The sequence below is a fragment of the Procambarus clarkii genome, chromosome 34 (assembly GCF_040958095.1).
Source record: "Procambarus clarkii isolate CNS0578487 chromosome 34, FALCON_Pclarkii_2.0, whole genome shotgun sequence".
In the NCBI taxonomy this organism is placed as follows: Eukaryota; Metazoa; Arthropoda; class Malacostraca; order Decapoda; family Cambaridae; genus Procambarus; species Procambarus clarkii.
Window position 1 is genome coordinate 14,929,552 of NC_091183.1, and position 13,720 is coordinate 14,943,271.

Consider the following 13,720-nt stretch of genomic DNA (forward strand, 5'->3'; position numbering starts at 1 on the left):
TTTGACAAAAAAATAAACTAAACTCACGAAATGACGAAATGACAAAATGTATGGCAAACAACACAGCTGAATTCCAACGCAATTGGCACAAAATAATTATATAAAATGAAAATAAATCCAAAATCTATGATAATTCAATTTATCAATGCAATCAGAAACATTGAAATGGAATTGTAACATATTTTGCATAGCATGTGCATTGCTCCTGCATGCAACAGATGGCGCTGTTTGTCAAGAAAAGCATATTTTTACCAGTCAGAGGTGTGGCATCTATACTTATACCTACGAAATAACCGGTATGGTAAACAACACAGTTCCATTCAAACACAATTTCACACAAAATAATACAATAAAAAGTAAAAAGAAATCGAAATCTTAGAAAAAAACGAAACTTAGAAACAAAAAACTTAGAAAGAAGAATCCCTCAACAGTTTTCAAAATATCTGATAAGTCGAAAATTTTACTCCTGAACGTGATTTTTGTGACGAATTCTGACTCTCTGCACCTATTTTCATTTTCAAATTACGACATTTTATACCGAAAATATGCCAAATATGAAATCAACGATTAGTAATTTTTTGACCAAACCCCCTTGCAGTTTTCAAATTATATTAAATGTCAGAAATTTTAATTTTCAGCATGATTTTTGAGCCAATTCTCTCTCTGTGCACCTATTTTCATTTTCATATAAGAGTTTTTATACCGAAAATACGCCAATTACTGAAACGGCGATGGTCAGGTTTTTCCCAAACCCCATGCAGTTTACAAAATACAAGAAATGTCGGAAATTTGACTCCTGACCTTGATGTTTGAACCGAATTCTGACTCTTAGCATACATTTTCATTTTCAAATTACGAATTTTATACCGAAAATATGCCAATTACTGAAAACGGCGATAGTTCATATTTTGACCCCCCCCCTGCAGTTTTCAGAATATCTGAAATGTCGGAAATTTGACTCCTGAGCGTGATTTTTCAGCTGAATTCTGTCTTTCTGCACCTATTTTCATTTTCAAATTACAACATTTTATACCGAAAATATGTCTTTACTCAAATCGGCGATTAGTAATATTTTGACCAAACCCCCTTGCAGTTTTCATATTATATTATTGTCAGAAATTAAAATTTTAGCGTGATTTTTTAGCTGAATTCTGACTCTCTGCACCTATTTTCATTTTTATATATACGAGTTTTTATACCGAATATACGCCAATTACCGAAAACAGCGATGGGTCAGGTTTTTCCCAAACCCCCATGCAGTTTTCAAAATATATGAAATGTCGAAAACTTGACTCCTGACCTTAATGTTTGTGCCGAATTCTGACTCTTTGCATCTATTTTCATTTTCAAATTACGACTTTTTATACCGAAAATATGCCAATTACTGGAAACAGCGATTGGTCATATTTTGACCCCCACCCTTACAGTTCTCAAAATATCTGAATTGACAGAAATTTAACTCTTTAGCGTGATTTACGAGCCAATTCTGACTCTTTGCACCTATTTTCATTTTCAAATTACGTCTTTTTATACTGAAAATATGCCAATTACTGAAATCGACGAGTAGTAATATTTTGACCAAACACCCTTGCAGTTTCTAAATTATATTAAGGGTCGGAAATTTGAATTTTAAGCGTGATTTTTGAACTTAATTCGGACTCTCTGCACCTTTTTTCATTTTCAAATTACGACTTTTTATACTGAAAATACGCCAATTACTGAAAACGGCAATGGGCATTTTTTTCCCAAACCCCCATGCAGTTTTCAAAATACATGAAATGTCTGAAATTTGATTCCTGACCTTGATGTTTGAGCCGAATTCAAACTCTTTGCATATTCTTTCAATTTCAAATAACGACTTTTTACCAAAAATATGCCAATAACTGTAAACGGCGGTTGGTCATATTTTGACCATTCCCCCCTCCCCCCTGCAGTTTTCAGAATATCAGAAATGTCGGAAATTTGACTCCTGAGCGTGATTTATCAGCCGAATTCTGACTCTGCACCTATTTTCATTTTCAAATTACAACATTTTATACCGAAAATATGCCAATTACTGATATCGGCGATTAGTAATATTTTGACCAAACCCCCTTGCAGTTTTTAAATTATATTAAATGACAGAAATTTATATTTTCAGCGTGATTTTTGAGCCGAATTCTGACTCTGCACCTTTTTTCATTTACAAATTATGACTTTTTATACCGAATATGTGCCAATTACTGAAAACAGCAATTGGTAATATTTTGCCCAACCGCCCTACAGCTTTCAAAATACCTGAAATGTCGGAAATATTACCCCTGAGCGTGATTTGTGAGCCGATTCTGACTCCCTGCACCTATTTTCATTTCCAAATTACGAATTTTTGTACCGAAAATTCGCCAATTACTGAAAACAGTGATGGGTCATATTTTGCACAAATCCCTCTACAGTTTTCAAAATATCTGAAATGTGGGAATTTAAATCATGAGCGTGATTTTTTAGCATAGTTCTGACTGTCTGGACCTATTTTCATTTTAAAATTACGACTTTTTATACTGAAAATATGCCAATTACTGAAAACAGCTATGGGTCATATTTTGCCCAAATTCCCTGCAGTTTTCAAAATATTTCAAACGTCGGAAATATGATTCCTGAGCGTTATATTTCATCTGAATTCTGACTCTCTGCACCTAATTTCATTTTCAAATTACGATTTTTTATACCGAAAATATGCAAATTACCGAAAACTGCGATGGGTCATATTTTGTCTAACACCCCATCCCCCCCCCCCTCTGCATTTTTAAAAATATTTGAAATGTCGGAAATTTGACTGCTGAGCGTGATTTTTTAGCCAAATTCTGATTCTCTACACCTATTTTCATTTTCATATTAAGACTGTTTATATCGAAAATGTGCCAATTACTGAAAACAGCGATGGGTCCTATTTTGCCCAAACCTCCCTGAAGTTTCAAATTATCTCAAACGTCGGATATTTGGCTCCTGAGTGTGATTTTTTTAGCCGAATTCTGATTGTCTGCATCTATTTTCATTTTCAAATTACGCCTTTTTATACCGAAAATATGCAAATTACTGAAAACTGCGATCGGTCATATTTTGCCCAAATCCCCACTGCAGTTATCAAAATTCCAGAAATATCGGAAATTTCAATCCTGAGCGTGATTTTGAGCAGAATTCTGACTGTGCAACAAATTTCAGTTTCAAATTACGACTTTTTATACCGAAAATACGCCAATTACTGAAAAGGCCGATGGGTCATATTTTGCCCAGACCCCCCCCCCCCGCAGTTTTCAAAATATCTGAAATGTCGGAAATTTGAGACCTGGGCATGATTTTTGAGCCGAGTACTGACTCTCTGCATATATTTTCATTTTAAAATTACGACTTTTTATACCGAAAATATGCCAATTACTGAAAACGGCTATGGGTCATATTTTGCACAAATCCCCTGCAGTTTTCCAAATATCTGAAAAATCGGAAATTTGACTCCTAAGCGTAATTTTTGAGCCGAAGTCTCATCCTCTGCACCTACATTAATTTTCAAATTTCGAGTTTTAATACCGAAAATATGCAAATTACTGAAAACAACGATGGGTCATATTTTGCCCAAACCCCCCGGCCGTTTTCAAAATATGCGATATGTCAGAAATTTGAATCCTGAGCGCCATTTTTGAGGCGAATTCTAACTCTGCACCTATTTTCATTTTAAAATTACGACTTTTTATACCGAAAATTCTCCAATTACTGAAAATAGCGATGAGTCATATTTTGCCCAAACATCCCTGCAGATGTCAAAATATCTGAAATGTCGGAAATTTGACTCCTAAGCGTGATTTCTGAGGCGAACTCTGACTCTCTGCGCCTATTTTCATTTTCAAATTTCGAATTTCATACCGAAATTAAACAAATTATTGTAAACAATAATGGGATCATATTTTGCCCAAACCCTCCTGCAATTATCAAAATACCTGAAATGTCGGAAATTTGACTCCTGAGCGTCTTTTTGAGCCGAATTCTGACTCTCTGCACCTATTTTCACTTTTAAATTTAGATTTTTATACCGAAAATATGCCAACTACAGAAAATGGCAATGGGTCATATTTTGTCCAAACCCCCCTGCAGTTTTCAAAATACGATAAATGTCGGTAAATTTGACTTCTGAGCATGATTTTTGGGCCGAATTCTCACTCTGCACCAAATTTCAGTTTCAAATTACGACTTTTTATACCAAAAATATACCAATTAATGACAACTGCGAAGAGGCATATTTTGCCAAAACCTCCCTGCAGTTTTCAAAATATCTGAAATGTTGGCAATTTGACTCATCAGCGTGATTTTTGAGCCGAATTCTGACTCTGCACCTATTTTCATTTTCATATTATGATTTTGTTATGCCAAAAATATGCTAATTACCGAAAACGGCGATGGGTCATATTTTATTCAAACCCCTCTGCAATTTTCAAAATATCTGAAATGTCGGAAGTTTGAGACCTGAGCATGATTTTTGAGCCGAGCTCCGAATCTGTGCACCTGTTTTCATTTTAAAATTACGACTTTTTATACCGAAAATATGCCAATTACTGAAAACGGTGATGAGTCCTATTTTGCCCAAATCCCCTGCAATTTTCATAATAATTGAAATGTCGAAAGTATGACTCCTGGGCGTGATCTTTGAGCCGAATTCTGACTCTCTGCACCTAATTTCCTTTTCAAATTACGATTTTTTATACCGAAAATATGGCAATTACTGAAAACAGCATTGGGTCACATTTCCCCCCCCCCCTCAGTGAAATGTCGGAAATTTGACTCCTGAGCGTGATTTTTGAGCCGAATTCTGACTCAATGCACCTATTTTTATTTTCAAATTACGACTTTTTTTATCTAAAGTTTGCCAATTACTGAAATGGGCGATGGGTTATGTTTTGGCCAAACGGTCTCTGTTGTTTTAAATTATCTGAAATGTCGGAAATTTGACTCCTGAGCGTGATTTTTGAGCCGATTTCTGACTCGCTGCACCTATTTTCATTTTAAATTACGACTTTTTATACCTAAAGTTTGCCAATTACTGAAAACGGCTATGGGTCATATTTTGCCTAAATCCCCTGCAGTTTTCAAAATTTTTGAAATGTCGGAAATATGACTCCTGAGTGTGATATTTGAGCCAAATTCTGACTCTCTGCACCTAATTTCATTTTCATATTATGACTTTTTATACCGAAAATGTGCCAATTACTGAAAACGGCAAAGGGTCATATTTTGCCCCCCCCCCAGCAGTTTTCAAAATATCTGAAGTATCGGAAATTTGACTAAGGGTGATTTTTGAGCCGAATTCGACTCTACACCAAATTTCAGTTTCAAATTAGAACTATTTATACCGAACATATGTCAATTACTGAAATGGCGATGGGTCATATTTTGGCCAAACCTCCCTGCAGTTTTCAAAATATCTGAAATGTTGGAAATTCGAATCGTGAGCGTGATTTTGAGCCGAATTCTGATCTGCACCTATTTTCATTTTCAAATTATGAATTTTTATACCGAAAATATGCCAATTACTAAAAACGGCGATGGGTCATATTTTGCCAAAACCGCCCAACAAATTTCAAAATATCTGAAATATCGGAAATTTGACTCCTAATCGTGATTTTTGAGGCGAATTTTGACCCTCTGCACCTATTTTAATTTTCAAATTTCGACTTTTAATACCGAAAATATGCAAATTACTGAAAACAACGATGGGTCATATTTTGCACAAACTACCCTGCAGTTTTCAAAATATGTGAAATGTCGGAAATTGGAATCCTGAGCGTGATTCTTGAACCGAATTCTGACTCTGCCTCAAATTACAGTTTCAAATTACTACTTTTTATACCGAAAATATGTCAATTACTGAAAACAACGATGGGTCATATTCTGCCCAAACCCTCCTGCAGTATTCAAAATATCTGAAATGTCAAAATTTGACTCCTAATCGTGATTTTTGAGCCGAATTCTGACTCTCTGCACATATTTCATTTTCAAATTACGACGTTTTATACTGAAAATATGCAAATTTCTGAAAACTGCGATGGGTCATATTATGCCCAAACCCCCTTGCACTTTTCAAATTATGTGAAATGTCAGAAATTTGAATTTAAAGGGTAATTTTTCAGCCGAATTCTGACTCTGCACCAAATTTCAGTTTCAAATTACGAATTTTTATATCGAAAATATGTCAATTACAGAAAACGGCGATTGGTCATACTTTGCACATTCCTTCCCGCAGTTTTCAAAATATCTGAAGTGTCGGAAAATTGACTCCTGAGCGTGATTTTTGTGCCGAATTCTGACTCTCTACACTGATTTACATTTTCAAATTATGACTTTTTATACCGAAAATATTCCAATTACTGAAAACGGTGATGGGTCATATTTTTTCCCAAACCCCCCTGCAGTTTTCAAAATATCTAAAACGTCGGAAATTTGACTCGTAAGCGGGATTTTGGAGCCGAATTCTATCTCTCTGCACCTGTTTTTACTTTCAAACTTACACTTTTTTTACCGAAAATATGCCAATTACTGAAAACAGCAATGGGTCATATCATGACCTACCCCCCCCCCCTGCAGTTTTCATTAATATCTTAAATGTCGGAAATTTGACTGAGCATGATTTTTGAGCCGAGTTCTTAGTTCTGCACCTATTTTTATTTTAAAATTATGATTTTTTTGAATTTAAAGTTTCATTTATCACGAATTTGTAAACTAATTTTTTTGTAGCCTAGCATAGGCTTAATTATTTTTGTTGTGAAGACATAACTAAAATGAACTTAGCCTCTTGTGTATTAGTTGTGTATAAAATGCTTTTAAACACTTGGGACCAAATTGGAAAAACAGTTAATCTTCGTTAAGCTAAAAGTTACGGAATGGAAAGTTTGATATTTTTTCCCTTCCAGTAAAATCCTACATCTCGCAAAGTCGATTCGTATCCTGAAGACCGTGGAAGTCGACTATTATGTCCCAGTTATTCAAGTGTTGCATCACCAGATCTCTTCTCAGTGTGCGCTCCCAGAGTTGTACTTGTCGGGGGTTGAGCTTCGGCTTTTTGGTCATGGCTCTCAACTGTCATTATGATGTTGAAGGTGAATAAAGCACTTGCAAGTAACATCGGAGATGTACTGCGTTTATGAGTTTCTATATATTTTTTTATTATTTAATCTAAAAGGCTGTATGGTAGAGAACATTTTGCTCTGAATTGAAATCATTTGGAATAAACCTTTTAGATAGTTTTTTAGATAGCTCTTGTTTCCAAAGAGCTGTATAAATTGACTGCTTCGTATGAAGCATTTCAAACAAGATTTTGAATCTGAAGTATGAGAAATATTTATGCTCATTACGAGTAAAGGTAAAACTGGAAGCATGCTTAATGTTGTAAATTGCCGTCTCCAATATTGTCACCTGGAACACGAGTCGTTTCGCTCAATTTGAGTGAAATAAATCGGTGAGATATTTACTTTTCAAACTGTTGACTCATATGTAATTAAAGGTAATCAATTGGAAAAGAATTCTAATTTAGAGTGGCAAGAATCAAAGGTCTAAACATTTTTTGTCATGGGTCTAAGCTACAGAGGAATAGGCATATATGTGCCAAAGATTTTTATTATTAGGCATGTACCAACCTATTCATGACAGTTCTAGTAGAGTATTTTATAAAAATGAATTCTTTAAACAAAAAATGCAGACTTTTTTAATGATTATTGCGAATTTACTGTTTGCTTATATATTTTGTTTTATACAATACTGTATTGTGTGGGGGTAACATTAAACTTTCATTTCTATTCCTTAAAAGATTTTTAGACTGAAATTGCTGCTCTGAACAGCAAAGATACAATATTTTCATTAAAGCCACGAATACTATTTTTCACTTTAGTGCTAAAATACTTCAAACTGACAGTTGTCAAATTGCCGATCTCCATGTTGCTCATAAACCATTTTTTTTGTAAACAGTTTATGCATAAAAGAAATACTGTGCTTTATGTTGCCAAAAGATTATACATCCAGTACAGTATGTAGAGGAGTAGCTGCAGGATCCAGTAAGTTCAGTAGAACTTCGGTTTCAACTCTTGACCATGTCGTACTTCAGTCGATTGAGGCAGCGTCTGGGATGCTCCCGGACGCAGGTTCGAATCATCGACCTTGTGGATTTGTTCATTTGATGCATCACGCAATTGTGATTTCTGTGTGTAATGTATTGTAGAATAAGGTTTAATAATTTTAGGAGGAAATGTACATGTCAATTGTCATAGATCATTGATAGCCTTTGTATTCGTAATCATCTTATAACTACCAGGCCACATTGACTAAGGGCGTGGGGGGGGGGGGTTGGACACAAAATCAATAACTTTCCCATGGATTCATGTTCTTATATACTCATCAATACTTAGGATTAAAAACAAACTGATATATTTTACTAACCTTTATTTCACAGCAATGAGAACATGTCAATAAGGAACATTTTCAATATAACACATCTTTGATTTATTAAATCCCTGATTTATAGACCTAAACATAGTTTTATAAAACATTCTAAATGAATGTAGAATGAAAAAACATTCTACGTTCCTACAAAATTCTTTGCTATGTAAAACTCATATTTACAGGACAAGTCGCATTTTAACACAAGAAAACTGCACTGCTTTCCACAAGTACTTAATGTTTTACAAATTATATGTGCACTCTGAAGAACAAGACTTCATCCTCCCATGTCAATTTATGTTGGTTCTCCAACCAAAGCTTTTTGGCGAAGTGAGAAAATCCTGCATAGATACTCTTCCTCGAGGATACAGGTGAGGACTTGAAAGACTATCCTCACTAGAAGGCATAAATTTCCTAGCAATTCCTTTGCAGCCATCTTAGCAGTGTCCCAAAGTTGGATTCATCTCCATCTTTACTATCAGCTTGTTTCTTGGGAGCTTTCCCACTACGGCTGGATTTTAAGGCTTGCTGAACCAAATCATCATCTCCAATTTCTTCTACAGCTCGTGAATATGCTCCTACTCTCTATGCTCAGAGACTGGCATTTCTTGTCTCTTTGTAGACGACTTTCTGAGAACTTTTTCTTTTTCCTTATTCCTTTCTTTGTCAATTTGATCCTTTATGCTCTACTGCTGCGTCTCGCTGACCATGATTTTGAGTACTTTTCACTATGATCTGAATCAGAGCTGGAACTGCGCTCTCTGTGCTTGGATCTCTGATGCTTCCGGCTAAATCTGTCCCTAGATCTTGAGCGGGAATAAGTAGGACTGCGATGACGCCTGTGGCGCTCTCGATCTCGACTTGATGAGTGGGACCTCCGAGTGGGCGATGGACAACGAGAACACCTGCTTGACAGAGGACTGGGTGATGAACAGCGAGAACGCCTGCGTGCCAGAGGACTGGGTGATGGACAGCGAGAACGGCTGCGTGACAGAGGACTAGGTGATGAACAGCAAGAACGCCTGCATGGCAGAGGACTGGGCGATGGACAACGAGAACGCCTGCTTGACAGAGGACTGGGTGATGAACAGCGAGAACGCCTGCGTGCCAGAGGACTGGGTGATGGACAGCGAGAACGGCTGCGTGACAGAGGACTAGGTGATGAACAGCAAGAACGCCTGCATGACAGAGGACTGGGCGATGGACAACGAGAACGCCTGCTTGACAGAGGACTGGCTGATGAACAGCGAGAACGCCTGCGTGCCAGAGGACTGGGTGATGGACAGCGAGAACGGCTGCGTGACAGAGGACTGGGTGATGAACAGCAAGAACGCCTGCATGGCAGAGGACTGGGCAATAGACAACGAGAACGCCTCCATGGCAGAGGACTGGGCGATAGACAACGAAAACGCCTGCGTGGCAGGGGACTGGGAGATGGACAACGAGAACGCCCGCCTGACAGAGGGCTGGGCGATGGACAACGAGAACACCTGTCTGACAGAGGGCTGGGCGATGGACAACGAGAACACCTGTCTGACAGAGGGCTGGGCGATGGACAACGAGAACGCCTGTTTGACAGAGGGCTGGGCGATGGACAACGAGAACGCCTGTCTGACAGAGGGCTGGGCGATGGACAACGAGAACGCCTGTCTGACAGAGGGCTGAGCGATGGACAACGAGAACGCCTGTCTGACAGAGGGCTGGGCGAACGGCTTAATGACCGACTAGAGGAACGTCTTCTGTGTGTCCGTGACTTTTTATGGTGACGATGACGACTTCTGGAACTAGTACTGCTGCTACTCCGAGACCTATTTCTCCGATTCCTTTTGCTGGTCCCCTCACTGCTTGAATCTATCGAGTAACGGCCCATGTTTGCAATATTATCTACAATTATACGTGCAGTTGTAGGGGATTTCTTCTTAATTTACGTACTGTATGGCTCCTTCATACAGTTCCCGCAGTACACGACACGCCGCTGAAACCTTTGTTATTCGAATTAATGAACAGTTTTTCTTCATCCAATAGCAGTGCGAGTGGATGCGTTAACCAATAAGACAGTCCGGTGTTGCTAATAAGATGAAGATGTTTAGTCTAGGAATGTCTCTAAGGAAGTGGCTCAACAGTGATGATTGAAGGTATGGCCATCCAAGAGGTGGCATGGGCATAAATAAACCATAACAGCACCTCACTACTAATTCTTCTTCCTCTTGATAGTTGGTGCAGTTTGTAACACCACACCTCTAAACTGTTATTCGGGAAGTGCTTTGATTTTTTGAGACGCGTTAAGATAAGCCTAAAAATTATACATATATATTTTTGTAATATCATAAAGGCTACTTAAGCGTTGTCGGGTGCAACATCGATGTTTTCGAATATAAGTATTAAAGGTATATTTTCTATCCATGACATTGGTCAAGCATAACAACATATGAATAAAGGTAACTTAAGAAGGCCTATTGGCCCATACTAGGCAGCTTCTATTTATAACCACCCAATACCACTTATATACATGTCCAACCCACGCTTAAAAAAATCAAGGGACTCCCACCTCCACCACGCCATGTGGCAAATGGTTCCACAAATCAACAATCTTATTACCGAACCAGTATTTACCCAGGTCTTTCCGAAATCTAAACTTATTCAGTATATACCCATTGTTTCGTATTCTGTCCTTTGTTGATACTTTTAATACTCTATTAATATCCCCTTTGTTATGTCCATTCATCCACTTGTAAACCTCTATCATGTCACCCCTAACTCTTCGCGTTTCCAGTGAATGAACGTTAAGCTATGTTAATCTCTCTCTATATGAAAGATTTCTAATTTGTGGAATGAACTTTGCCATCCTTCGCTGGATACGTTCAAGTGAATCACAACTCGTCGATAAATAAATCCCAGTGTTCTATTTGCATTATTACGAACATTCTTGCATTGATCCTTTGGTTTTAAATTCTTACTAATCATACTCACAGATCCCTTTCACAATTCGATTTCGTAATCTCAACACCATCTAGCTTGTACCCTGTAACTCTTATCATTATTAAATCGTAATCGCAAATACCATTCGTCTTCATCTTGAAAAACATAAATTAATAAACGAGTCACAACATGGATTTACAAATGGCCGTTCATGTTTAACAAATTTGCTATCATTTTATTCCTGCATAGTTGAGGCAGTTGATAGTGGTAAGGTTTGCGAACAAACGAACAAACCAAAGAACATAAGAACAAAGGTAACTGCAGAAGGCCTATTGGCCCATACGAGGCAGCTCCTATCTATAACCACCCAATCCCACTCATATACTTGTCCAACCCGCGCTTGAAACAATCGAGGGACCCCACCTCCACCGCGTTACGTGGCAGTTGGTTCCACAAATCAACAACCCTGTTACTGAACCAGTATTTACCCAAGTCTTTATTAAATCTAAACTTATCCAATTTATACCCATTGTTTCGTGTTCTGTCTTGTGTTGATATTTTTAATACCCTATTAATATCCCCCTTGTTATGTCTATTCATCCACTTGTAAACCTCTATCATGTCACCCCTAACTCTTCGCCTTTCCAGTCAATGCAACTTAAGCTTTGTTAATCTTTCTTCATATGAAAGATTTCTAATTTGGGGAACTAACTTAGTCATCCTATGTTGGACACGTTCAAGTGAATTTATATCCATTCTATAATACGGCGACCAAAACTGAACTGCATAATCTAAATGGGGCCTAACCAGAGCAAGATATACCTTAAGAACCACACCAGGTGTCTCGATACTAACGCTTCGATTAATAAATCCCAGTGTCCTATTCGCCTTATTACGAACATTCATGCATTGATCCTTTTGTTTTAAATTCCTACTAATCGTAACTCCCAGATCCCTTTCGCAATCCGACTTCGCAATAACAACACCATCTAGCTCGTATCTTGTAACTCTATCATCATACCTAGCCTCAGAACTTTACATTTATCAGCGTTAAACTGCATTTGCCAATCCTTTGACCATTTCAAAACCCTATCTAGATCAACTTGAAGTGATAATGAGTCCTCCTCCGAAATAATTTCCCTACCGATTTTCGTATCATCGGCAAATTTGCAAATGTTGCTACTCAAACCTGAATCTAAATCATTTATATATATTATAAACAATAGAGGTCCCAGGACAGAGCCCTGAGGTACTCCACTAACAACATTATCCCACTCTGACTTAACCCCATTTATACTAACTCTCTGTTTCCTTTGGAATAGCCATGCCCTAATCCAACTTAATATAGCACCCCCAATACCACGAGCTTCTATTTTTTTAATTAGTCTTTCATGTGGCACTGTATCAAAAGCTTTGCTAAAGTCAAGATTAACAACATCACAATTCTAACCACTATCAACTGCCTCAACTATGCTGGAATAAAAAGTTAGCAAATTTGTTAAACATGGACGGCCATTTGTAAAACCATGTTGCGGCTCATTTATTAATTTATGTTTTTCAAGATGGAGACGAATTGTATTTGCAATTATTGATTCAAGTAACTTTCCCTCAATAGACGTTAGGCTAATTGCCGATAATTTAACGCAAGTGATCTATCTCCTTTCTTAAAAATTGGTACCACATTAGCTACCTTCCATGACTCTGGCACTCTGCCTGTCTCTATTGATTTATTAAATATGGTAGACAGTGGCTCGGAAAGCCCCTCTTTGCATTCTTTAAGCACCCTGGCAAACACTTCATCCGGCCCTGGGGATTTGTTTGGTGTTAGTTTTTCTAATTGTTTAATTACATCCTCCCTGGTAACTGCTAAACTAGTCAACCTTTCCTCATCCCCACCACATAGACTTGTTCCGCTGAAGGCATATTGTTAAGTTCTTCTTTAGTAAATACAGATATAAAATATTTGGTAAAAATACTACTCATCTCCTTGTCATTATCCGTTATTTGACCTGTCTCAGATTTTAATGGACCTATCCTTTCCCTAGTCTTAGTTCGATATAACTGAAAAAACCCTTTAGGATTTGACTTTGCTTGCTCTGCTATGCGAACTTCATAGTTTCTTTTTGCTTTCCTAATCTCTTTTTTAACATTTCTAACCAGTTGTATGAATTCCTGTTCTAAACTGACTTCCCCATTCTTAATCCTTTTGTACCAAGCTCTCTTTTTACCTATAAGGTTCTTTAAATTATTTGTTATCCACTTTGGGTCATTTGTATTCCATCTATTCAATTTGTATGGTATACTACGTTCCTGTGCTTTGTTTAGAATATTCTTAAATAAGTTATATATT

At 37.3% G+C, this 13,720-nt stretch overlaps 1 protein-coding gene across 1 annotated transcript; it reads left to right on the forward strand.

Moving 5' to 3' along the window:
• The first annotated feature begins 7,087 nt into the window (after positions 1-7,087).
• On the forward strand, positions 7,088-10,217 carry LOC138371008 (octapeptide-repeat protein T2-like). The gene is made up of 3 exons (XM_069335648.1): positions 7,088-7,118; positions 8,720-8,822; positions 9,368-10,217. Exons 1-3 carry the CDS (start codon positions 7,088-7,090, stop codon positions 10,215-10,217), a joined length of 984 nt encoding a protein of 327 aa, XP_069191749.1.
• Positions 10,218-13,720: the final 3,503 nt, after the last annotated feature.